Source organism: Martes martes, assembly GCF_963455335.1.
Source record: "Martes martes genome assembly, chromosome: 1".
In the NCBI taxonomy this organism is placed as follows: domain Eukaryota; kingdom Metazoa; phylum Chordata; class Mammalia; order Carnivora; family Mustelidae; genus Martes; species Martes martes.
The window spans coordinates 118,388,573-118,416,336 of record NC_137888.1 but is presented as its reverse complement, the minus strand read 5'-3'; the positions used below and the strand labels follow the sequence as shown (position 1 = coordinate 118,416,336).

General features: G+C 42.5%; 1 protein-coding gene across 1 annotated transcript in view; it reads left to right on the top strand.

The window, feature by feature from the left end:
• Positions 1 to 27,764, top strand: part of LOC308345505 (kalirin-like) — a gene marked incomplete at its 3' end in the record, with an annotated part of 186,222 nt that overhangs the window by 86,490 nt on the left and 71,968 nt on the right. The window contains exons 7-12 of the mRNA XM_080807708.1: positions 1,535 to 1,701; positions 8,412 to 8,531; positions 16,310 to 16,501; positions 19,940 to 20,089; positions 23,201 to 23,315; positions 27,185 to 27,300. Coding sequence (XP_080663834.1) covers positions 1,535 to 1,701; positions 8,412 to 8,531; positions 16,310 to 16,501; positions 19,940 to 20,089; positions 23,201 to 23,315; positions 27,185 to 27,300 — 860 coding nt within the window. The remainder of the gene's footprint in view (positions 1 to 1,534; positions 1,702 to 8,411; positions 8,532 to 16,309; positions 16,502 to 19,939; positions 20,090 to 23,200; positions 23,316 to 27,184; positions 27,301 to 27,764) is intronic.

Here is a 27,764-nt window from a genome sequence, read left to right as displayed (position 1 = left end):
GAAGAGTCAAGAATCAGGACAGCCATGGGTCTGTGTGTACGATGTTATGTACAGGCTCCACGTGCATTATCTCATTTAATCCTCCCAGTGAGCTCCTGAGCAGGGAGTTCATGAGGTAGGCAGATATGTAAAATTGTTTATTTCAGGAGGAAAGCAAAGCTTCTGACGGCTTAGATAACTTGCCATGTCCAGGATTCTGACTCAGGCCTGGCTCCAAAGCTAACACACTCCTCACATAGCCTACAGGAGCTAAGGTAGGAGTCAAATTCAAGCCACTAGCAGACAAGAAGGCCTTTGATAACCAAGGCGGTCCCCTCACTCCAAAACACAGATCTGTTTGAGAAAGGCTGCTCTAATCCTGCTGGTGACGATGGATAGATACAAGCTTCAGCTCGCTGGAGAGAAAGTGTGTGTGTGTCCACACCTGTGTGTTGGGAGAGGCATATAGGACAAGTAAGGAGGGGCGCCTGGGTGGCTCAGTGGGTTGAGCGTCTGACTCTTGGTTTCGGCTCAGGTCATGATCTCAGGGTCATGAGGTTGAGCCCCGGGTTGGGCTCCGTGCTCAGTATGGAATCTGCTTGAGATTCTCTCTCCCTCTCCCCTCCCCCTGCATGCTCTCTCTCTCTCTCTCTTTCTCTCAAATAAATAAATCAGTCTTTAAAAAAAGAAAAAGGCAGGTAGAGAGGAAGGTGGACAAAGAATGGAGCCACAGCTTCCGCCTGGCGGGTATTGACTCGAGATCCCATCACAGATCAGACAGTTGGCAGTTAATTAATGCTGGGTGACGTATCCATAAACATTGGGAGCTCCTGCCAGCGGCTGACTGGGCTTATGCATTGTTTTGAAAAAGCAGAACGGTGAGCAAACTGTCCTTGTGTGGGCGCACCTTTAACATGGTTTTTGTAAATGGAGAAGCACTCAGTACCCCTGCGGTATTGCTGGGGTGTGTTTATCAGTGGTGTTTGCCTGTGTTGAAGAAATGTATGAAAGCTAGCATGTATTTCTAAGAGTTGCTTTTTTTTAGGGGGCCTGAGTAGTCGGCTAATAAAATCCCCCTGCCCAGAGATTCTCATCAGAATAAACTTGCCATCTGAGTATAAATTGCATCAGACCAGCTAAGCGAGTGTGCCTTTGGCAGAAGCTCCTGAGACAGGTCATTTTCGGTTTTGTTTCATATTTCCCAATATGGTCCAGGGCCTTGCTTGTGAATATTATGGGTGTTAGCAAATCCCCCAGCAAGGACTGCCGAAGGCTTTCTTCTCTGGGGTGGACTCCCAGAGAATCACCTCTCTCTGTAACCCCAGCTGATCCCAAGCAAAGGATCAGATCATCCGAAAGAGGTGGCATGGTTTGGACACCCTGAACAAAAGTCCGTTCTGACATTGTCCAGCTTCCCAGAGGGATGTGTAAAGGCAGGAGGGCACTGCTCCTGGCTGTTTCCGCATTCCTGCTTTCCTGTGCCTCTTGCAGGAAATAGGGTCTTTGTCCTACTACCTCATTTCTCCTTGTTTCCTTTTTTTTTTTTTTTAATCAGGAATTGAGTTAATCTGTGAGAAAGACATCGATCTGGCAGCCCAGGTGCAAGAGCTACTGGAGTTCCTTCATGAGAAGCAACACGAATTGGAGCTCAACGCAGAGCAGACCCATAAGCGGCTGGAACAGTGCCTCCAGCTGCGGCACCTGCAGGCCGAGGTCAAACAGGTGAGCCTGGCCCCTCCAGTACAAGATGGTACAAGATGCAAACTACAAATGTATCCTTTTTCTCTCCTAAAAATCTAACAAGCGCATTCGGAACTTTCCAAAGTCGTCCTCAGTCACTGAGCCTCTTCTCTTCCTTTCCGTCCTCCAGCCTGACACGCAGTTTGTGTGAAATGCAAATCCTTGTCAAATCCATGTCAATAAACATGGTCAGGGTTTAGAGCCCCGTTGGTTAACGTGGGGCCCCTGAGTGCCTCGTGCAGGGCCTGACATGTAGTTGAGAGTCAGTGGGGTCAGTTTCCCCCATTCTTTTCAATATGCAGGGGCAGCTTGTAAGAAAATTGTCTTGCCCTATTAAAGTCAATTTAAGAAAAAAAGATTGTGTTATCTGTATGAGATGTTGTACTAGCCGTTTTACCAAAGGACTTACCCAGGTCTCTAGGAACCTCTAGGAAAACACAGGAACCAATGACGCATTTAAAAATATTACATATTTATATTATGAATAGACTAAATTTTAATTATCAGTATAATGAATGGAGATTTTTAAAATTTAGACAATGGTATTGAAGAAATAAAAATATATAATAGTTAAATTTATTGAGTGCTGGGTACCTTTTATACCCATCTCTCCATCAATCCTCACAACTGTTCTCTGAAGCAGGTCTTATTCCCGATTTACAGATGAGGCCACTGAAGCTTAGAGAGGTCACCAGACAATGGTCACAGGGAGCAAAGAGCATGTCACCGCCCTCTACTGGTCTAGGAGGGCTTCCTGGCAGGGGGGGTTCCATAACACTTCGTGATAGTCCCTTCTGCTCCACACTCTTTTAAGCAATCCAGACCCCTTCTCCCTGAAGGCAGAGACCCACCCAAAAATCCCAAGCCAAGAAACTTTTTCCTATTAAGCACTTTTTCTTAGGCACCGTGGCTATTACACTGTCTTATTTAACTCTAATGTGGAACAGGGGGCAAAAACACCATATTTTATTTAATCATTGCTGTTTCTTATATTCCGAGTATTTCTTGTTAATGCCTCGGTCTTCGCTATTATACTGTTATTTATTATAATGGACAAAACTGTCTTCTCTGTTCCACTTCTCCCAATCAGTGCTCAGCCAGAACCCGCACCCACTGTGCTAAAGGTCTGTCCTCCGCGCAGGTGATATCACTGAGCACCGAGGCAGGCTGGATCACAGAGCTACCATCTAGACCATCCTCTGTGTAATTACACTGGGATCCCACCTGAATCTCTGGAGAGACATGGTGGAAATCCCAGCAGACCCAGAGCAGTGATGAGTATACAAATTCTGAGACTCTTGTTGATAATGGTTGTACTTACTTTTTAGATGAGAAGTTCTTTCTCATTTATAATCTCATTTTAAGAGAAGAGACCCATGGGGAAAGGGGGCGTATGTTTATTTTAGAGGTGGGAAACTGAGGTAGCACAGGATTGGTGCTCCCAGGGCCTGTTGACTTGTTAGCTGGAATTTGAGCCCATGCTTCCTTTATCAACAGTCCCACGGTTTGCCTCTCCTGGGCCCCGAGGGCTCTAGGAGAAATAGAAAGAAGCCCGCTAGCAGGGCATAGGCTGGGATGTTCCTGGCCTTCACAGCACCACCTCTGAGAAGACAGCATGCCCTATGCCTGGTAGAAAGGGTGACCCCTACCTGATGGGTCAGCAGGCTCCAACAGGTCATGGGAGCCCTCCGCTGCTCATGTACTCTTACTCCTGCCTGCCGAAGGGGGCAAAACAAATAACAGGAAAATCATTCCTATTTGCCTGTAAAATGAAATAGATACTTTTGTTCCTGGTTTTTAATTGTATTTAATTTTGTTCCAACATTAGTAGTAAAGTTAACTCCCTGATCATGTTCTTCTTGACTGGCGTGAAAATGGAAATGATTTTTTTATCCTCTAAGTATACATTCCATATAGGGTGGGGAGTTGGGAGTGATGATAGGTAGTTTGTCAAATGGGGAAGTAGGTTGTCTATGTACAAATACTCCAGGCTTGATGGATCTCTGAATACATTCCTATTCAATGTTTCTTGAGTTGGAAGACAGAAAATTTCTCTGCAGGAGAAAGTTGCTTCCCCCCACCATGGTGAGGATGACACATGTGGAATTGTAGTTCAAACCCATACTGGGTTGCTTGAGTCAGTCTGCAGGAAACCCGCGAAGGCATTTGTGAAGGACAGCAGCCTTGGGAGGTGCCAAGGGATTTTGCTGCTTTGTTAAGCCACCATGCCTCATTAGGTGAACTTGTTTTCCTTGTCAGTGTAGCGCTCTTTCTTTCGGGAGTCGTCTGATCCAGTTTCATAGAAGGCATTTGTGTTTGATGGAAGTTGGTGGAGCAGGAAATATTGATTTGGAAGCTGTTGACACTTGGAAAGAGGGAGTTAATTTAGATGTCAGTATTGATCAGCAGAGCTAAATTTAGACACAAGCTTGAGAGTTTCTCTTTTGAATATACTAAAAAAAGAAAAAAGAAAGAAAGAAAAAGGACATCTTAATTGAAATGCCATTAATGGGGATGGAAAGAGAGAGAACAATGCGCTGCTTCACATTTGGGCATTAGAGCCCATAGATGAGAGGTTTAAATTTGGCTGTAGTGTAGTTATACCACCATTATGTTAAACTGAGGCTTTGAGGGGAGATGATGCCACAGATGTCAGACTGAAAATTATTGTCAAGGTTGAGAACAAATGAAATTATTTAATGTGACTGTTGTTCTTTTGGGGTTACATAGGGTTCTCTATCTTTGATCAATGGCCCAGACACCTCTGGAGAAATGCTGACTCTTTAAGGGAATTCGCTCCCCTGATTACAGCCCATGGTCTAGGACCCTAGACCACTCAGATGCCCCCTTTCTTCTAGAAAAGTAGTTCAGATCACTCCCCAGCCCCACAAAATGCTCTGACTATTTTCCAGGAAAATTACTACTCTGGCGAAGATGACCTCACATTTATTAGATAATCCAAGAAGATGCGTGAAACTAAGTGAATTTCCATATGTATTCCTGCAGAAGAGGGCCTTTAGCAGAAAATAAGCCAAAATGGATTTGTAAGCTAGTGGGGCTCTAAGATATAGGAAAAGAAATCATACTTATTTGTCTACTAAAGACACTGACTTAAATTACCCTTGTGGACCAAGTAAAGCCAAAATTTGCTTATGATTAAAATGAACAGTGAAAACAAAGGAGGGAGTATTATTCTGTCAAGAATACTGCTCTGTTCAGTTCTCTGCACTGTTCATAAAGGCAGATAGGAATCAGGGTCGATCCAAGGGAGAGATGACCAAAGGGATGAGCATTTGTTTCAAAACGGAGAAAATTAAGAAGACCCATGATTACAGTCTATAAAACCAGGAAGGATGATCACATAGACTCTCATACACTGTGAATCTTTAGAGCTAAGAAGTGCTGGAAATATGCGAGGCTCAAGATACCCTCAGAGGGATCGGCCATTCCTCCTGTGGCCAGAGTTTCAAAAAAGACTGTGCCTTGTGGTAAGTCATAAGCAATAGCAGGTCTTACAGTCAGAGGCCTTGAGGGTCTCCTCATAGCTCTATTGTCAGCGTGACCTAGAGAAAACACAGCCATATACAAGCAGCTTCCTAGCCTGCCGGTTACAGGGGACAGCCCTCCTTGCTTAGATGGCATCATCATTTGTGGACATGCACATCCAGTCTTCTCACTGGGGTTGGCCCCTGCTTCCTTGGCCTGAGGAAACAGTAGGTCCCCATTGTCAGTTCACACATTCAGTTCAGACTGAGCTGAATTCTTAGCTAGCTCCTGAGTCCCCGAGCAGCAATCAGCAATACTCCTTGGATCCCTCATTTTTATAGACATGACTTTCTCTGGTAGCCTGTGGTTGTAGAGCGTGTGTCTTAATTTTGGGAGAAGTGTGGAATGTGAGGATTCAAAGTGACCCTTAAACGTCATCTCACTTATAGGTAAGTTGTTGCCTAAGATAACTGATCAACATAAAATGTTCATATTATGCATTACATTTTATGGTTTGCAGAACACTTTCACATGATGTTTCTGAGGCCATACAGGATTAGTAAAAACATTTTACCATTTTTATTACAATATTTCCTCTACTCCCTTGCACTCATTTGGATGCTCATAGCATAAATAACCAGTTTTATGAACCGGGAAAATAAAGGATGACAGAAATAGAAAATTATACCAACAAGAGTTGTCAACTGATCAGAAAACAGAGAATGGTGCTAACAAAACAGCTGGGGTTCCCACATCACATCAGAATATGGCAGTAAGCGCTACAGATCCTGGAACAAAAGTCAGTAGCCCTAGCCTTTTTTCCTTCTCATTGTGAGAGGAGTAAATGAAGAATCATAGCATTACCTAGCTTTGCTCCAAAATGAAAAATCACCACCTCTACCATCACCAGCCTTTCTGTCTTACCGCATACTGCATCTACCCTGCTGGAAGAAGGGAAGACACTATCATTTGAACTTTGCAGATGAGAAAACTGAGGCCCAGAGGCTTGGGTGGTTTTGCCAGGTAGTAAAAAGGCCAGGTGTTTCTTCACTGTGCCAGTCCTGCTTCTGGGACAGACTCAGTTATAGGGATTGGTCCCACCTCTGAACCTAAACCATGGAATAGAAACATGCATTTTTATCTTCCTAAAATAAAATCTCCTGCTTTAGATACCTGGGATGCCTTTATAAACAGCATTTGGGAAATAAAAATGAACAAGCGTATCAAGAATGTGGCATGACTTAAAGAAAGACGTAGAGACTGAAGCCTATGATATCTAAATGGAAAGCTAGTGTATGGAGATCCCCACCACCATAGCTGTAACTGATGTTTCCAGTTGGCTGAAACTAGAGAGGAACAGATGCCAGCAAGACTCAGGAAGCCCAGAGGGAGTCAAATTGCCCCTCAAATGTTGATTTGTGATGCACACAAAGTAAATGTTTCTGTGACACCCTCAAATGAATCTTGAACCAAGCAAAACGCAATGAATCATGGCAGAAGGACTTGCATAGTTCAAAGTATACATTGTGAGCTCCATTTTCCAAAGAGCGGAAGCATTTGGGCATACCGTCCATGTATGCATGTACCCAAACTTACAGGCAGCTTTTGGAAGTCATTAGCACCTCTAGCCAGCCAGCCCCAGCACACCACTGGCATCAGAGACTTCACACATACATTCGGAGCCGTTAGATCTGCCACTAATTGCTTTACAGATTTGGCATCTCATCCACAATCTGCCAGACTGGCCATGAATTAACATCTCAATCCGAACAGCCCAGCTTCAGCAGGACTTTCGCCCCACTGTTACCCATGTACAGTATGCCATCAGTCATATTCTGCTTAAGAATTTGAGAAATGTTTGTGAGGATTATGGAATAGGAGAGACCAGGCTTAGTATTTTTCTAATTGTTTAGCATGAAGAAGTTGAGAGAAGGGAAAAAAAAAATCTGCAAAAATCTGAAACAGATTGTGGTATCTTCTCCTTTCCTTGAAGTAACAGATGGATGATATTTACTGATCTTGAAATTTCAGAAGAATTTTTATCTCCTCTCCAAGCAAACTCTTAGACTCCCTAATAAAGAAAATATTTAGCTATTTTCTGGTGACCAGACACAAGGTGTGTTTTCAAGGCCTGATTCTTCCAGTGTGATTATTTGCACTTGACTCGAGATCTTAGCTGGAGAGTTGCCACATGCCCATTTCACCTAGGACTGTCTAGACGGTTTCCACTGTTTCTCCTTCTATTCTAATATTCCCTAGCTGAACTTTCTTTCCCCCAGTACTAATTAAGGTCACCTAGAAATTTTACTTAGCCTAGCCACTGCCTCTAGATAATTTAAATCAATTATAACTTATTCCCCCTTTTTCTAATGATCCAGTGTATGGATTATTGATGCTGTTTTCCTTGTTTTCTTTCTCCTTCCTCCTCCCTTCGGGTTGTTTATCTTTCAGAGCTCAAATGTGTCTCTTCTTAACTACCTTGTAAGGCACAGGAGGTTAGACCCACCATTCAGGTATAATTTGGGTATTGTCTATAGATAATTGTTCCCTTTTTCAAAAAGATTACTGCATACTTAGCATTTATAAGGCACTGTGCTAGGCACTGTGTGAGACCGAAGCATGACTCATACTGCCCCAGTCTTCCACAAGTTTACATCTGGGGGGAAGAGGTATGGTGGGATGTTGAAATGTAGGTCAAAACCACTGAACAAGGAGGTCTGTGGTGAGTCACAAAGGTGGTATGGTGTGGGGGTACTGGGTGTTTCTAACGGGAGTAACTGGGTTTGGAAGATTTCAAGCTGTTGGCATCTGAACTGTGTTTTTAAAGAGAGAAAAGAATGACAATATATAGAATTTATTTACTTTAACCATTCTACATTCTAGCAAGAACTTCAGAAATGGACATACAATACAATCAGATAATGTTTAAATTAAATGGGTAAGGAAATTGGAACAGAGAGGTAATAAGGGTGGAAAGGAATATATGTAGCTAAGAATGAGGTCGATACTTACAGTAAGTGCCTTATGGCACAAAGTGCCACGTTAGAGGGCAGAGATGAACATTTTAATTATCCAGAGCCTTCCTGTCCTCTCTCCAAGTGCAGTCAGAAGATAGCAAGGTCTGACTTAAGGACCCATTGGAGAAAGCCACGGCTCTGGGGAGGTTGCAAAAGCCATTCATCCATGTTCTTGTCCTAACTCCCCAGGTTCTGGGATGGATCCGCAATGGGGAGTCAATGCTCAACGCCAGCCTGGTCAATGCCAGCTCTTTGTCCGAAGCAGAGCAGCTGCAGCGGGAACATGAGCAGTTCCAACTAGCAATCGAGGTAACACCCACATCTGACTCCTCTGGCCTCCCTTCCCCTTTCTGCTCTGCACCCTGGGCAGGTGGATTCCTTGTGCTATGGACATTCCTTTAGGTAGTGAAGCCCTTACTCTTTCTAGTTAAGTGGTACAGGTAGCCTCCCTGTTACCCAGGAACTGATGGGGAAGCAAACGCAGGAGTTCACCAATCCCAAGGAGGCCTCCTATTGAAAGATGAGTGTTCACAGCACGAATGTGCATCTTGGTTACTTATTGGCGCCTTTACCCATAAAGCCCCTGGTATACTGAGTACTTGGACATTATGGACTATGCACCATGTGAGGCATGTGAAGCCAGAAGGTTAGAAGTCACTTCTAGTTGAGGAGCCCTTAAAATTGAGGGTAAACAACTACAAAAGCCATTAATACGTTAGCATTCCATTTTAAAACATTTGATTTCTATGTAATATATAGATTTCATTGTCAGTTTCTATCTTTTAATGAGAACAATGAGCTTTGGAGTAGGTTGCACTAGATAACTTGCTTCCCTGAAAATAGTTGTTCAGTACCACTTATCGAAGCCACATTTCAGGAATAAACTGAAACCAGAAGTTCACCAACTGACACTTGTTCTAAAGTCTATTTTAAAATAAAATACCTCTTCCCATAATCTAAATTTTGTCATCTTGCTTTAAATAATACCTTTAATTATCCTTTCTACTAGAACATTTTTCTTCCCAAAGAGACTTGAGCTGATTGCTTTAGAGGGGTATGGGGAAAGGAGCAGGAAATAGGACATGGGAACCATATTAAAAATAAAGTAAGTTCAGTACCAATGGGAACAGAGAGAAACCTTCAAAGTCATTCATTACTTATGGTTCTGTTTAAAACTCAACCCACTTTTGAATGTGTAGGAAATGTGAAGTGTTATCTTCTACTAAAAGAATGATTGTTAAGGAGAATTTTTCATAACAATGATAAAATTGTAACTCTTCATGCCTATGTCTTTAATACAGTAATCAACTGATTACTAGCCATTTTTAAACTATTATAAATTGATTACTAGGAACCATCTTGTATGTGTAAACATAACATTAGCATGAATGGCATGTTTCTATAAGATGCCTGCTATCTTCTAGGAAGCTTTACTAATAGTGGTTTACTGCCTGGGATTAGAGATTTTAAAATATACTATATATTGCACGCACAGTGTGGGCAAATCATTTTCTTTCTTTGGGAGGGGGGGCAAATCATTTTCTAAGAAGGAACTCAGCAAAGGAGAGAGGCTTTTTTTTTTATTTTAATATTTTTTAAATAAAAATATTTTAAATATTTAAAAATATTTAAATATTTAAAAATTTTTATTTTAATATTTAATATTTAATATTTAATATTTAAAATATTTAAATATTTAAAATTTAAATATTATTTAAATATTTAAAAAATTTAAATATTAAATAAAATAAAAATATTTTAATATTTTATTAAATATTAAATAATATTAATTATTAATATTAATAATAATAATATTTATTATAATAATAATATTATAATATATTATATTATATATTATAATATAATAATATACTATTATAATAATAATTAAATAATAAAAATATTTTAATATTTTTATTTTTAATATTTTTTAAAAAATTTTAATATTTTTATTTTATTTTAATAAACATATAATGTATTTTTATCCCCAGGGGTACAGGTCTGTGAATCGCCAGGTTTACACATTTCACAGCACTCATCATAGCACATACCCTCCACAATGTCCATTTCCCCACCACCCTCTCCCATCCCCCCTCCCCCCAGCAACCCTCAGTCTGTTTTTTGAGATTGAGTCTTTTATGGTTTGTCTCCCTCCCAATCCCATCTTTTCATTTTTTCTTTTCCTACCTCCCCCCAACCCCCCTGCATTGCATCTCCACTTCCTCATATCAAAGAGATCATATGATAGTTGTCTTTCTCCAATTGTCTTATTTTGCTAAGCATGATACCCTCTAGTTCCATCCACGTCGTCGCAAATGGCAAGATTTCATGTCTTTTGATGGCTGCATAGTATTCCATTGTGTATATATACCACATCTTCTTTATCCATTCATCTGTTGATGGACATCTAGGCTCTTTCCACAGTTTGGGTATTGTGGACATTGCTGCTATAAACATTCGGGTGCACGTGCCCCTTCGGAGCACCACGTTTGTATCTTTAGGATAAATACCCAGTAGTGCAATTGCTGGGTCATAGGGTAGCTCTATTTTCAGTTTTTTGAGGAACCTCCACACTGTTTTCCAGAGTGGTTGCACCAGCTTGCATTCCCACCAGCAGTGTAGGAGGGTTCCCCAGAGAGAGGCTTTATTATCATCAGCTGCCTCTGTCTCAGTTTACTGGGATACACAAATATAAAAGCATTAAGATCTATTCACCACCAAGGAAAAATCTGGATTGGAGTCACAATTGAGAATCAGGCACACAGTGGTCAAAGCCCCATAGAGAGGCAGCATGAACAGAGTTTGGGCAGATAGACAGGGGGTGTGGCATGAAGCTGTGAGGGTGCAAGGCAGAGAGAAGACCACTGTTGGCCACACCCCCTCATTTATCTCAAATGTGAAGGTAATTAACTTTCCTGTCCCATAGGCAAATGTTGGGCCAATAAAACCAAATATCATGATGTACTAGAGCATTTCAGCGAGTGAGTGGAAAATAGTGGGTGTATGCATTAGCAGTCTTAGCGCAATGGCCAAATTCTACCACTTGCATAAGCAGGGTGTATTAATTTGTAATAGTGCTGTTGCACCCATATGGAATAGAAGCTTAGTAAGCATGTATGTCCTTAATCACATTGGTGCAACTTGATCAAATATTCTTGAAATTGATATTGAGATCCCATGAGGCCCCTGTTGAGTATGTGTCTATGGTCTGAAGAGGAGATGGCAGAGCAGATAGGATTTCCAGAAGATCAAGGGAATGGAGGGTAGGTAGGTCTACAGCATAGCGAAAAGAATGAACTTCAAATATGCTTCTTCTCCAGGTGGCCTTGTGCTTCTCTCTAAAAATGTTGGTTTAAACCAGGTTCTGCATCAAGGGAAAGCTATGCCAGGGAAGATTTATGCAATTTGAAAGGTATCTAACTAGTCTAGTTTGACTTGGCCCATTTTGGTGGTCATTACTTACTGGAGGCCTTCCTAGTGATTGCCGATAGAGGATATAATTTAACTTCTTGGACGCTAAGAAAGAATCCTTGGTTCCATAAGGGAAAACAAAATAGCTATGGGAAGGATGACTAGATAATTTATTGTTAAAACTGAGATACTTCTAAGAGGGAGGAAGGGAATTATTAACAACTCAGCTAGAAAAATAGACACATACTAGAACTATTGTGGGCAGACTAGGATGTCTGCTCACCCTAGCTTGGGTGGACTTTTTGGTTTAAATGTTGTATTTATTTTTTTTAAGATTTTATTTATTTGTTTGACAGAGAGATAGAGAGCACAAGTAGGGAGAGCAGCAGGCAGAGGTAGAGGGAGAAGCGGGCTCTTCACTGAGCAGGAAGCCCAATGCTTGATCCCAGGATGCTGGAATCATGACCTGAGCTGAAGACAGCTGCTTAATTGACTGAACCATCCAGGCACCCTGGTTTAAAGGCTTTAGTCTCCCCAAAGAAGGTCAGAATTTTTACCTCAAGTATTCTGAGTTTTAGGAAAATAGAACCATTTAGAACAGAGAACAGCACATAGCACCCAGAAGCATAGCTTTATCAACAAACCCAAATTATTATTTGTTAGTATGAAAAATGGTTTGGCTGATGTGTCTTCAAGAACTGTGACTATCAAAGAGACAAGCTCAGTTTTGAAATCAACTTTATTTGAAATCCTCTTATGTATTTTAAACATAAGCATTATGGCAGAATAAGTAGTTAAAACTGGATAATAACTTCAATTGATTTGGTTCAGTTTTCTTCCATGTACTCCTACATTAACATCATGTATTAACATCCTTGGTAATCCATGTCTTAAAGATATAACACTCAATAGGATTAGATAATAGTAGAAATAAATGCATAATAATGACTCAGGCTTATCAAAGCAAAGACTATGTCATGTGCATAAAAGTTTGTCATTTGGAAATTAAAGAGGATGGAGTTCCAAGGACTATCAGATGATAATGAGTTTCAGAATAAGGAAGAGGATTTATTACATAGTCTAAATTATAGGACAATTAGAGTTAGTCCTTCACTCCCAGAGAAAAAGACATAATCATGGGGTTTTTATGACAATTATATGCTGGTTTCATATACTGAGGAGAAGCCAGTTAATTATCATAATCACTAATGTTCATTTGGTGAACCCTTCCTCTGCGGGAAGCTCTGCGGATACCATTCTAACTCTGGAGATTAAATAATGTGGTGTGATATGGTGGGAATGAGCACAGGAATAGTCAAAACTGAATCTTATCCCTAGTGTCATCACCCACCTGGTTGTATGTTTTGGGGCAGGTCACTCAGCCAGCCTCAGCCTCAGGTTTATAATTTATGAAGTGGGAATAATAACATCCTCCTTGTCATGGTGTTGTAAGAACTCGAAAAAAATACGCATAAGCGCAGGGCCAGGTACCCTTGGATAAATGACAAGTTATTAAAGTGATGTTTAAAGTCATGCTTGCCTTGAAAATCAGCCAAATATATTAAGTGAGTGATACAGGGGTTCAGGAAAGAGTAGTTTTTAGTGAGTCTCCAGCTGTCCAAAAGGATTTTTTTAATATAACATTTAAAAAATTGTTAATTCCAAAAAAAATTGTTAATTCCACTGTAGTTAACATACAGTGCCATATTAGTTACAGGTGTGTGATACAGTGAGGCGGCAATTCTATGCGTTACTCAGTGTTCACCATGATAAGTGTACTCTTCAATCTTCTCTTAAAGGAGACCAGACTTGAACTGAGTCTCAAAGGACAACTGGAACATAGATGGGGAGAGAGTAAAGGGTGTTCACTAAAAGACAGGAAGAATGAAGGTAGCAAAAATAAGCTCACTATGGTGAGCGCTGTGAATCACAGACCTGTACCCCTGAAACAAATAATACAGTATATGTTAATAAAAGCAAAACAAAACAAAAAGACCTGCTCTAACAATTCTCAGGGTCTATGTGAATCTAATTAGACAATAGATATTAAAGTACTCCTCTAAGTAAAAATAAAATAAGCCAGTGTGTGTTTGCAGAGGGTTTTTTTAAAGAAGTAGTAGATGATAATGTTATGGAAGTCGTTCAAGACTCCATTGAGAGGAGATTTTAAAGACATCCTTCAAAGTTTGGACTTAATTTTATAGCAGTGGAAGAACGACTGAAGGCTTTTGAATTGAGAGAAGGGAATGATGTTTAAGCACAAAATTAGAGTTTTGGAGCCAGAAGAACGTTAGGGGTCACTTCACCCAAGCACTTCCTATTACAGAGAACCAACTGATGTGTTGGAAATGTGAGGGATGGGTTTGATGGATTCGAAGTGGAGGAGGCTAGCTCTTGGACCACCATGGAAGTCTAGGCATGCAGTGGGTTGGACTGGGACTTGGGGTGAGGAACAGCAGTCCAGTCCAGAATGATGTCCAGATTTTAAACCCAGGTGACAACAAGGAGGGCACCATCAACACCAATGGTAGACTGCCGTGGGAAGATACTTCCGGAGGGAAGGATTTCATTTTTTTTTTTTAAGATTTTATTTATTTATTTGACAGACGGAGATCACAAGTAGGCAGAGAAGCAGGCAGAGAGAGAGGGGGAAGCAGGCTCGCTGCTGAGCAGAGAGCCTTTTGTGGGGCTCGATCCCAGGACCCTAAGATCATGACCTGAGCCGAAGGCAGAGGCTTTAACCCACTGAGCCACCCAGGTGCCCCGAGGGATTTCATTTTAATGTGGAATTTGAGAAGATGTCTGGGAGGAAGCGAGATGCTCTAATAGAGTGGTCAAGCCATTTGCATTCACTGACGAGCCTTCCTCCTCTCTCCAGGAAGACCTGTCACTTCTTTTACTAAGAACCCATCTTTGTAAGTGGCTAACGTGGGGCAGGCAGCTAGAGCAATTGAATCAGTGCTGCTGACTTGGAGTGAGAAGTATGGCGGGCAGCTCACCCTCACCCCCAAAGACAGTTAAAGATGAGGGTCCCATGTAGCGTGAGAGATGAATACTGGGCGACATCTACAAAAAGGAAGTAATAGCAGCCATGGGTATAGATAAGAGTTCCACAGAAGTGAACAAAAACCAAGAATGCGCCTTGGGGTACCCCTCTATTTAGGAGACAGGAAAAGAAAATGGTGCCAATAAATAAAACAGACAAAGAAATCAGGAATTTGTGGAGGATCATTCTGACCCTTAGTTTACTTTTTTTTTTAATTTTAAAGTTTACTTTTTCTAACCATGTTCAACATTTAGGAACTCAAATTCTGATCTGATCATCACTATCAAGGGCTGACTGAGTGGAGAAACAAGGGAGTAAAGGAGTCTAAGTTGCTAGAGCAGTCATGCTAACATAACAGACACTGAGTACAGATTCCAGAGACAGGGAAGGGAAGCCAGGAGATGAGTGATAGATGGCGGCAGAGGGGGTGGGGGTAATAAACAGGACTGTGCAGACTGCAGTCTAGGATGGGGGTGAAGGGGGCTGGGTGGTGTAGGAGTGAAAGGGAGGGAGGTTGCACTCACGCAGGGAGTGCCGAATAGATCAGCTCTTGGGAACTGTCCCAGCACTGCTGCCAGAGAAGAAGGGCAGAACTAATTCTAGAGTAAATTACTGGGCCACTAGCTGTCCCTTTTCACCAGGAGCTGAGCTATACTTTCCTAAACGTGCAGAGGCCAAGTCAGCCTTGCACCATTGAGTTAAAGTGATCCTAGCAGTTGAGGTCGGGATAATATTAGGTCTTTGAAGTCCTATGTTTCAACCACATCCATACTTTATTTTAGTAAATTTTAATCCCTTTTGGCTCTCTATTTCTGCCATCCAGTCCTCCAGCCTTGTCTCTCCCTCTGCCCTGCAGTTAATGGGAACTCTGAGAATGCAAACCACATTTGGCTTGAATAAGAAAATAAACTTTCCACTGTATATATCTCTATATATTATCCTAAAGGCAAACATAAGTAATGTAATAATGTAGGGATTACACATTGAGCTGAATTATGTACTATGCTGTTCTGTTCCCTTCGTGGGGTAGCTAAGGAATGGTGAGATGCTGCTCTTAGGTTTTACTAACCTGCCCAGTCCTTCTACTGGAATCCTTTTCAGCTAATGTTTAAAATGATTGCATCGTTGGCTGAACTTTGTACTATGTGGCTGAACTTTGTACTATGCTATGTTTATTTGACCTGTAAAGTGGGACTACAGCAGTAATCTCCTTGAAAAACTCTAACTACAGTGAACAATTTTATGATTAGATTTGAAAAGAAAAATTGACTAATGTCTGAACCAATCAGGAGCAGATATATACACAACTGCTGTTTCTCTACCACAGAAACGGAGACATCTTTAGAGCCAGTGACGCGAGAAGGAGAGTGGGGGCAGGAGTTGGGGTCCCGAGCATTCGGTTAATGAAAACGCATGATGTTCTTTTTTTTTTTAAATATGCTTTAAAAACAATGATGTATTAATCGTCATAACAAAATGTTTGAATCCACCATTTAAAGCTCTTTAACTTTTCTGCATCTTTCCACTCACGCCTCACTCCACCCCCTCCCGTACCACGCCTGGGTCGTTCCCACGGACCTCTCTCTCCTCCCCTTGTGCCCAGTCCCTCTTTCATGCCACTTCCTTGCAGAAGACGCACCAGAGCGCCCTGCAGGTACAGCAGAAAGCTGAGGCACTGCTCCAGGCCGGCCACTATGATGCCGACGCTATCCGGGAATGTGCGGAGAAGGTGGCCCTCCACTGGCAGCAGCTCATGCTGAAGATGGAAGACCGGCTAAAACTAGTCAACGCCTCTGTGGCATTTTATAAAACTTCTGAACAGGTGAGGGAAGGGCTGTGGGAGATGGGGGACTAATGTTGGTGGAAGGTTGTTTTTTTCCCCTCATACTGCAAACCTATAGTATCTCCCTCAAGAAGCAGCTAGTCCTCTCAACAGTAGCCTTTTAGAATAGAATAATGACGTGAAAATAACTACAGTTAGGCTCCTTATAATATTTTCCATCAAAGAAGTGAACCATGTGATTTGTTTCTTGTAAAATCTCAGCCTCATCAGATCTAAGTGTTGAAGGAGAAATTAGGTGTATGCTGAATACTAGGTTGAGGGCTGTCTCAGCCAGCTACTGCCACGATAATGCTGTGTAACGAATTACCATACAACTCAGTGGCATAAAACTATGAGCATTTTGTTTTTAAGTATTTGAGTTCAGCTGATCTTGACTGAGTTTGGTAGAACCGGGCTCCAAGCTGGACATCTGGTCTAGATCTGCTTTCATGTCTCTCAGCCTCCTGGACCAGCAGCTACTTGAGGCACATTTATGGTGAAGAGTAGGAGTGCAAGAGCCCCAAATCTGCTGTGCAACTGCATCTCAAATCTCCAAGTGTGCCACATGCTCTAACATCCTTTCAGCCAAAATGAGTCACATGGCCAAGCCAACATCAGTGAGGCAGGGAAGACTATGCCTCCAGTGAAGATCAGGAGAGTAGGGTGAGAATCTGCAGAGCATCATCTGGGGTGCCCCAGTCAGGCCCTATGCTTGAAAACATACAGCTCTTTCACTCATGGGGCTCTCCATCTGACGGAGGAGACACAGCCGTCTCTCCTCCGTAGGCTATGAGCCAAGCAGGTGGGATGGGGCAGCTGCGGGAGAAAAGGCAGGAGATGCACACAGCGGGATGACAAAGATTTAGAGCCCTTACTTCCCCATCTGTACAGTAATATGCACAAGGGCTAAGAGGATTTCTAACTGATTTGGGTGCTTTCAGGGAATTCTTTCATGAAATAGAGGTTGAAAACAGACGTAATTGTATTCCGTGTAAAACACGTTCCTCATTGGAATTGCTCTCTGGTAGAAATAGATCAGAGAAACATTCTCCTCTGGGTGACTTACAGGGGCCATGGTTATGTCTTTCTGGAGTAAATATAACATGCCTGTCTGAGGGCCCTGTAGCCAGTGTTCCAGCCTCCACACCTTCTCTCCGTTCTCAACTGATGGTGCCTTGATGGCCCCAGAGTTGGGAGCAGCAGACTAAGGCAATTTATCAATTCAACAGAATCCCAAACAAACCCCAGCAAACTTTTTGATAAAAATTGATACACTGATTATAAGATATATATGGAAATACAAAGAACCAAGAATAGCCAAACAATCTTGAAAAGAAAAAGGAAAGTTGGAGGAGTTATACTACTTGATTTTAAGACTTATTCTACAGGTACAATGATCAGGACAGAATGATGCTGATGTAAGAATAGACACAAGGAAAAAGAATAGAGATTCTAAAAGTAGACCCACAAATATGCAGCTGATTTTTGACAAAACAATTCAAAAGCAAATTCTTCAACAAATGATGCCAGATGACTGAAAGCAGGCTTCCCCTGCTATCTGAAAGTAGTGTTCCTATGAAAATTTTTATGAGCTGAAATCAGATGCAAAGAAGCAATGACCATTTACTTATATGGAAAAAATTTTTGAATATTCCCAGACCTGAAAAGTAACCTCTTTTAGACCTTTCTGAAATCTTAGGGACACATCTTGCTAACAGCTACACAGAATAAATCGAGGTAAATCACAGATGGTTACAGACACAGTTTGGAGCTGTGGCAGCTGGATGCTGAGATGCTACTTCACCAGGAACTACACCTGGGGAGGGAGTTTGGGGGGGTGGGCACTGTCGTTGCTCAGGATGTGTACTGCCTCTAGAACAGCCCCACAGCTCACTGCAGAACAAACACTGAACGCTACTTTCACCTTTTGCCTTTTATCATAAGAGTGAAAACCTACCTCATATTTCTTTCAGTTAGCAAAAACAGGTACTAATGTAGGTCTTTCATAAAAGCGAAATGGAGAAATGTGAACTTGTAGAAAGCAGGGAATACCTATATCCAATTTTTTTTTTTTAAATGAGGTTAAAGCCCTGTCTAGTATCACATACAAATTTTAGTTTTTGATGGGTCTGGATGCTGAAGGGGACAAAGCACTACATTAAAGTCAGGAAATTTGACCCAGAACTGACCCAGATCTCTTGTTTCTTTAACTGCTAAATTGAAAGATTTATGTTTGATAATCTTTTCATTTCTTCTAGTTCCCAAGTTGTTTTTAGTCCACTATTATCACGGGACCTAAGTATGCCTTTTCTTAAGGTTTCTTCTTCTCTATAATCCATTTTCTCTCAAGACTTGGGCCCTCCTACACGTGTTCATGCCTCCCATAAGAAGAGGTGTGTGGTGCTTGAGGAGTCAGAATTCAGGGCCAGGCCTTCTCATGACATGGGGAGCATGTTGGCTACTAGGGTGTGCTGCCTGGGACATCTTTTAGCTCAATTCATCACTCAGTAAACATCTTATCCAACACCATACTCCTCCTCAAAAGGGATGACTTTCTCAGGCAAAGGGGACCTGGGATATGTAGCTGTTCCCCACCCCCTGCCATAGCCAAGCGTTCAAAGCCTAGTGAAAGAAAGTATAGGGATATGAGTTTCTATTTTCTGCATCCTTTCCTAGGCCTTGACACAAGACTGCCCTGGGTCTCCTTCTGTTTCACCCAACCTATATTCCATCCAAGTCCCATTCAAAATGCTTTTGCTTTTAGAGTATGACCTCTTAGCACTTGGAAAACAACTCTTTTTTTAAGTTAACCCAAGTGTATTATTCTCTGAACAAAATGTCTATTTTGTAATAGAAGGTCTGAAGATGTCACTGTCTTATGACAATACCTCTAGACATTTTGAGGGGATATTTTTGCCAAGGGAGGGGAAAGAAAACATTTCACTTATGGCCCATAAGTCCTACAACACAAGCTATTTCCTCCTTTAATTCTGTTTAGGCTACTTCCTGTAGGGCAAGTGTGCATGGTTGGACAAGCCTAAGCCTAGTATCTTCTCTAAACTTCATTTTCCTGCTCTGCTGCCTTGACAGAGTTATTATAAAGTTCCAGAGATAGAATATATAAAGAACACTTTGAAACCCCCAAAATTACTGGTCTTTTTTCTTCTCTTACCCTGTATACTCTCCCTAAGTGATGTTGGCCTTCAGCCAGCGACTGTCAAATGATTCCAAAATCCATCTCTCAATTCTAACCTGTCTCCTGAGTTCAGCTGTGTCCTGGACTTCCCTTCCATGTCCCAGAGGCACCCGTGTTCTAAATCTACAGACTGAACTTCAAATGAAACTAGTCACCTGCATAGGGTTCTGTTGGCTGAAGGTGCTCAGAAGACACTCCCCTGATCTGTTAATTTACTGAAACTTTCCTCCATGGTTCATTAGGTCTGTAGTGTCCTGGAGAGTTTAGAGCAAGAATACCGGAGAGACGAGGACTGGTGTGGCGGACGAGATAAACTGGGACCAGCAGCAGAGATCGACCATGTCATCCCACTCATCAGCAAACATTTGGAACAAAAGGAGGCCTTTCTTAAGGTCAGAGCACATTGTCACTGAAGATCACATGTACACACACACACACACACACACACACACGTTTCATCATATGGGCTTTCCATCACCCTCTTTTTCCTCACTTCTTATCTAAAGGGAGGCATTTATAGAGAAGATATTGGCTGGTTAATTTGGAAGGTTGAAAAGTTATGCTTCCAACATTATTTCTCTCCCTACTTTCTATATAATTAGACAGTTATACACCATTACTGCAGGTGCCTGTTTGAATATCTTGATATCTCATTGATGTTGGTAATTGAGAAAACACATAGTTTCACCCAGTTATGTTTGGTTTATGAAAATATTTTTTATTGAAACACATAGCCTTGGAAGCATCTGTTTGGCTCAGTCAGTAAAGCATGCAAACTCTTGATCTCGGGGTTGTGAGTTCAAGCCCCATATTGGGTGTAAAGATAAATTAAAAGAAATAAATTTAAAAAAAAATATATATATATACATATATATATATGCTCTCACACACATGCATATACATATGTCTAGATATAAAACAGTATTAAAATAAATATTTTATAAATGGATGTTGCAAAATTTAGGGCAAGAATTAAATAAATTTAGACACCTTATTTATTTGCCAATCTAGCAATTATCAATAACCATTAGATATAACACCGTTTATTCTGTTGCACGAAGAGAGAAATACCTCATTTTGTTTGTTTTGTTCTTATTAGAGACCCAGCTTCCCAGAGAGGAAGCGCAGTCCTGTTCTGAGCAGGCTTTCAGCTAGTGTGGAAAGTCCTAGTAAGCCTCTTTCCTCCAGCCTTTGATCATCTCTCCAACAGAGTCATCTGTGTTAAAACTTATCTAAAGGCTCTGTTTACTCTCAAATTTCTTGCTTTCATGTTCTGCTTCCTTTCAGGTTTCTGAGAGTACAAAGAGAATTTTTATACCCTGACATGTTGCCACTGCTTTTCTATAACTCTGTAATTAACTGACTTTCTTTTATTAGGGATTTTTTCTACTTGACCACCCCTTTGAGTTTCACTTTTTTTTTTCTCTCTCTCTCTTTTGAGATGGCTTCTCCCTACTGTCCTCCTATCTATCAGGTGTGTGTACCCGCACTCATTCAGAATCCTTAGCAATGAGCTCTTACCAATAAGATTAAATAAAAAGTCTTCTATACAGGGTGCAGGAGATTTTAGAAGTCTTCTCTACCATAAAACAAAATTTAAAACAATGACCGAAGGAGAGCATATGAAAGACTTTTAAAAGAGGTACAAAGATATTACTTCATAAAATGACGTTTCTTTTGAAGAATGAAAGAAGAAAATGTTCTGGCCTAACGTTTTCCATATGTGCTTAAAATCATAGGTGAGAAATTCCCTGGGGCTGTGGGAATTAAATGCCTGATGGATGGACTATTGAGTTACCCATTTAGGTGTGTTAGTTGATCTATGTTGGATACCTTAGCTTTGGACCACCATCCAGCTGTTAAATTCATGGACCTCACAATAGACAGACCCAACCAAAAATATTACCAGAGCTCCCAGAAACCACATTGTTAATGCAAAATTTAAAATAATTTTTTACTATATAATTTAGAGAATCAGTTGTTAAATGTCAAAGATATTAAAGTTTGACAGTTTCATCTAGATAATATTAGAAACTGTAGATTAAAAATCAGTGGACTAGGGTAAATAGCAATCCCCCTTATCCATGGGGAATATGTTCCAAGACCCCCAAGCGGATGCCTGAATCTGTGAATAGTGTTGAACCCTACATATATCATTCTTTTCCCTACTCATATACACCTATGATAAAGTTTAATTTATAAGCAAAGCACAGTAAGAGATGAACAGCTGATAATAGATAACTGATAGATACGTAGAACAACTATGACAATATGCTGTAATAAAAGTCATGTGAATATGGTCTCTCCCTCAAAATATCTCACTGCACTGTACTCACCCCTCTTGTGATGGTGTGAGATGATACAATGCCTTCATGGTAAGGCGAAGTGAGGGGAATGGCATAGGCAGTGTGAGGTAAGGATGGGCTACCGCTGACCGGACAATGAATGCATCAGGAGGACCACCTACTTTGGGTCTGCAGTGGGTTGTGGGTAACTGACGCTGCAGAGAAGAGAACCGGGGATAAGGGAGGCTTATACTGTCTCTAGACTTGTACAACAGAAAAAATTCTGCTCTGTAAAGAAATTCAGAAATTCTGTGGTCTTGAGAGGAACTAGAAATACTCTGTCCATAGTCATAGATTCCAGCCCTGATGTGCTTCATGGTTCCTGCCCTTTCTGGACCTGGGTCTCTTCCCCGGGCACAAGGAGAGTGTGACCTGTCCTCTCTGCCATCCACAGCTAATGGGAGTCATAAAGAGGGTAGCATAGTGGCTCTTATTCCTATGTATAGATCCATATTTCCCAGCAATAAGATATTAGTGTTATTGAGCTGGGGCGGATTTTATGGACAAATAAGTTTTTTAAATGTGGGTGACTTCCATTTAGATATGGAATGTGTGGTTAATAGGTTTGTTTACCAAATTTGCTTTCTTGAGTCTAAATTAAACGAATGCCGGGTGCCTGGGTGGCTCAGTGGGTTAAAGCCTCTGCCTTCGGCTTGGGTCATGATCCTAGGGTCCTGGGATTGAACCCCGCGTCGGGCTCTCTGCTCAGCGGGGAGCCTGCTATCTCCTCTCTCTCTGCCTGCTTCTCTGCCTACTTGTGATCTCTGTCTGTCGAATAAATAATAAATAAATAAATAAATAAATAAATATGAATTAATTAAACGAATGCGAAAGTAGCTTACCCCAGTGGTCCTCTAAGAGGCATTCTGGTGGCAGAGGAAAACCAGCCTGAGACGTTAATACCTATGAAGAGAGGTAGTCAAGGGATGCCTGATTGCTGATTTTCCTCTGGGATGGGAAGGGGAGAGGCCCAGGGAGTAATTCTTTACACCACAAAAAGGGGAGCTTCCTGCTTTGGAATGGGAGTGTCTGGGAACCAGAAGTGGCCTCCAGGGCTCTGCTCACCCAGAGCTCCAGAAACCTGTCCACCGGTGCCCCTCCCCCAGTGTCTCAGACCCCATGCACCTGCTGGGATCCTCACACCTTCGTCTCTTTCAGGCCTGTACCCTGGCCCGGCGGAATGCGGAGGTGTTCCTTAAGTACATCCACAGGAACAATGTCAGCATGCCCAGTGCCGCCAGCCATACCCGGGGACCTGAGCAGCAAGTGAAAGGTCAGTGTGGGAGTGTCCAGCCACAGGCCATATCAGCAGCACAGACCAGAGGCTGTGAACCTGGTCACTGTGCACTCTCACGTTTCCTGCTGCTTCTCCTTAGATAAGAGGACATTTGATGTGGGGGCAGGGGGGATGGACAGTGTTTAAAAGGGCACCAGGACTGGGAATAGAAAGATGAAGATAAAATTTCCCCAGCACTTTTTCATTTATCTTAATCTGAGCAGCACTTCACAGAATTTTCTGAAGAAACAGACACAGTCCATACCTACCCTGTGCATCTAGTAGGCACTAGGCACATGGGCTCCTGAGCACTTGACTGATGTAGCTAAGACAATTGAAAAACTAAATGTTTCCTTCTATTGACTGTTTCTTAGTTTAAGTGTAAGTAGCCAGCTATGGCTAACGTACTGAGGAGCACAGATGAGGCTTTCTTACAGCCTGGAAACAAGACGCACACTGAGAATGGTGAAACCAAGTTCTAATCCTGGCTTTGTTACTTACTATGTGAGCTTTTAAAACTTCAAGTTTCTTACTTTAAAATGATGGGCATCTGAACTCTTCTTGCTCATCAAAATGTGGTCCCCAGACCAGCAGCCTTAGCATCACCTGGGAGTGTGTTAAGAAACAGAACCTCAGGCCCTGCCTAGACCTACTGAAATAGAAGCTGCATTTTGGCAAGGGCTCCTGCCAGTCCCAACCAGATGATTTGTGTGCATGTCAAATTTAGATAAGTACTGGTCCAGCACATCTTAAATATCTCTCTGAATTCTATAGAGTCTACAGTTACATGAAAAAATCAGTAACCTTATTGCTTATTAGATGACCACATTAAGCTTAAATTATTATCGGTGGTATCACTTATGCTGGACCATGCAGAAATTAGCCTTTGAGCAGGAGAAGAATTTAACAAATATCTCAACACAGCAGAGGGCTCCCAGCCTAGAGACCAAGGCCAGGGAGGGAGCTGAAACTGACCTGGAATGAGGGCTGGGGCAGGCTGAGGGCTGCAGAGCTGATCTGCCTTAGGAAGGGCTTCCCTCCCTGCTCAGAAGGCTTAGGAGGCTGCAAGATCAGAGGCCACTGGGAAGAATTAAATTTAGTAATAAATTCCCTATGGAGAAGAGGCAGGCAGGGTTCCTCTTCCAGAGGTGCTCCCCATTTGAGGTCCAGGGACCCTGTGGCTGGCTGGCCACTGTGCATGCTACAATGCTCGTGTCCTGACTTAGCGTTGGGGTGGCAGTGGTGTAGGTGAGACCAGCTGCTTTCTGGGCAAGCCCACTTCCCCCGTACCTCAGTGTGCTGCAAGCCTTGGGCTCACAGAAAGAGCAGGGTATGCTGCAGCTTCATGGGGGTGAAGGCAGGTTATTGTCCTTGGGAAATCTTTCCAGAATGGGAGAAATGAAATCTGAAACTCTTTAGGATTTTTGCCTGATCAGGGTTGATTCTCTTAACCACCCTGTAAGATTCTGCAGTCAGCAAATTTCTGATTAGGAGACAGAAAGATTAAAGTAAACACTGCTTCTCACTTGTCTCTGCCCAAATGAGGCTTCCTCCTGAGCAGGGACCTACAATTTCTCCCGTACCCATTTCTTGTCTACCCGCTACCTGGACCTAAGGCCAGTGCCACTTATTTTAAGTTTTTGTTACAGGTGCAGTTATTACGGCATAAAGCCCAGTGCCATACAACTGTCAGCATTTTTTGTTCAAGTCACCGTGCATTGGTGGGGGACTAGCTGTCTTGGCCGGTCTCAGCAGTGCGTTTCTGCCAGCCTGGCTGGCTTAGTGCCTCACTACAGGTTGGAGTCTTGTCTGCTCCACATGTATTAATTCCGGGACCTCAGCTGAAGAAGCGATTACCCAGGAAAACGTCTTACAGTGATGAGGGCAAGGTCAAGTGCACAAGCACACTAAATTCCTCCTTGTATAATATCTATTAACAATCCCTTTGCCAGAGCAAGTCACATAGCTGAACCCTGGGGGTGGGGGGAGAGGAAGTAGGATTTATCTCTTTGGGGAGGAATTAAAAAGTTACATAATAAAGGCATGGATATAGGGATTGGTGAATAATTGAGACCTGTAAAAGTTCTCAGCCTAAGGGAAGAGAGACAGATTCTGTCCTTAGACAATCAAACTTCCAGGAGGATGCACGAAAAATTCTAAGTACAAGCACTGCAAATTGGTTGTACCCTTTCTTAAAAAAATTTTTTTATTGAAATGCAATTTAGTTAACATACAATATATTACTAGTTTCAGGGATAGAATATAGTAATTCATCAGTTGCATGTAACACCGAGGACTCGTTACATCACGTGCCCCCTTAATGCCCATCACCCAGTGACCCCATCCCCTCACCACCCTCCCTTCCAGCAACTCTCAGTTTGTTCCCTTATAGTCAAGAGTCTCTTATGGTTTCTCTCTCTCTCTCTTTTTATCTTATTTTATTTTTTCTTCTCTTCCCCTGTGTTCATCTGTTTTGTTTCTTAAATTCTGCATATGAGTGAAATCATATGGTATTTGTCTTTCTCCAACTGACTTATTTCACTTAGCATAATACCCTCCATCTCCATCCACATTGTTGCAAGTGGCAATATTTCATTCTTTTTGATGGCTGAGTAATATCCCGTTATAGATATCTACCAGAACTTCTTTATCCATCTGGGCTCTTTCCATAGTTCAGCTGTTGTGGACATGACTGCTGTAAACACTGGGGTGCAGGTGCCCCTTTTTGTAAAGCACAGTAGTCTGTGTTCACAGCCCCTATAACCGGGAGGACCAAGGCAGCTAAGGACCCAGGCTCTGAAGTCAAACATTCCTGAATGACCCTGGGCAATGACCTATCTTCTCTAGAACTTCACTTCCTTCATCTGTAAGTAGAGGTAATAATGGTACGAGCATCACAGGGTATCGTGAGAATATGTGCCTGCCACAGAGTGAGTGCTTAATAAGTAGTAACTTTTCATATCATCATTATTGTGAATTAGTATATAACAGAGTTAGCAGGAAGCCGGAGGCAGACATAATACAGACTAACGATGAGTAGTTCCAGCACAGAGCACACTACTAAATACATAGGGAATCTGGGCACGTGGCCAGCTGCTGCTGCAGTGACAGGAGGAGGGAGAGACAGGACATGGATGGACACCTGTCGTGGCCCACCATGGGGCTATGTGCCTTGTGCATGTCCTCTCACCTGCCATCATTAGAGGTAACACGAGAATAGCTCGTGATCAGATCCGATCCACAGCAACACGGAAATTTGGACCTAGAGACACGATTCTAGGAAGATACAACTCCAATACAGCCTCCCTACGCTTGTGACTTAGAGGTCCTAAAATCAAGGCTGTGCTGTTCAGGTGCCATGTGCACAGCCTCCCCTACAGGACAGGGAGTGCGGCTCATGAGCCGGCTTACCGGTGCAGCTGCACTGGTCCTCACACTCTTGTTCCTCTCCCACCATCTCAGAGAACCCAAGAGTGGCTAGGATTCTTATCAAGTCCCCTCGCTGTCCATAGGCTCTAGGTCCAAGTGAGTTAGTTGTTATTTTAAGAGCTGACACGTCCCAAGATCTCTTACCATCAAGGACGGGCTTAGGTATGAAGAGAATCAGGATCCCTTTTAAGTTCCCCTAGGGTCGTGCTCTTTGTCCCTTTACTGATGGAGCCTCATGGCCAGGCTCTCACCTCAGTCCCTCTGATCTTGCTCCCCTCTGGGAAATGCTTTCCTGTCCTCACATTCGGGACCTGGATTAGTCCCCTTGGGAGGCTGGAAATTCACAGGTGTCTGGCAGCTGGGGTGTGTGGTGCCAGCGGCTGGCCAGTCAGGTTTGGGGCCTTCCCGAGCCAGTGCTCATCTCCTCTGCCCTGCAGCCATCTTGAGCGAGCTCTTACAGCGGGAGAACCGTGTCCTGCACTTCTGGACCCTGAAGAAGCGGCGGTTAGACCAGTGCCAGCAATATGTCGTGTTTGAGCGCAGCGCGAAGCAGGTACGTCCATGATTCTCCCGGCTTCTCCTCTGTTCAGGGGATGGTACAGTCACCAAGAGGGCCACAGGGATAGTCCAGAAGAGGGTCATGGCAGCAGGCAGAGTAGATACGGGCAGTGGTGCGGACAAAAGGAAAGAGAACGGACTGTCACTTACTGGTCATTCAGCCTTTACCAAGCACGATGTACCAGGAGCTAGGAGGAGATGCTGGGGTTAGCTGGGCCCGAACTTGTGCACGATGCTGAGCCTGGCCTAGAAGATGAGGGCCAGTGGATGAGACACTCTCCAACTGGTAGGATGTTCTGAGTCAATGGGAGAAGGTTCAGTCATAAAATCAACTTTCAAGCTACATGCTGACCAAAATGTGCCAGCCTTTCCTGGGTCTGTCACACTGTGCCAGTGTAGCAATGCATGTTTTCCTATGGACAGCTGACTTTTCGGGGACTGGGTGGGTTGTTTCCTCCC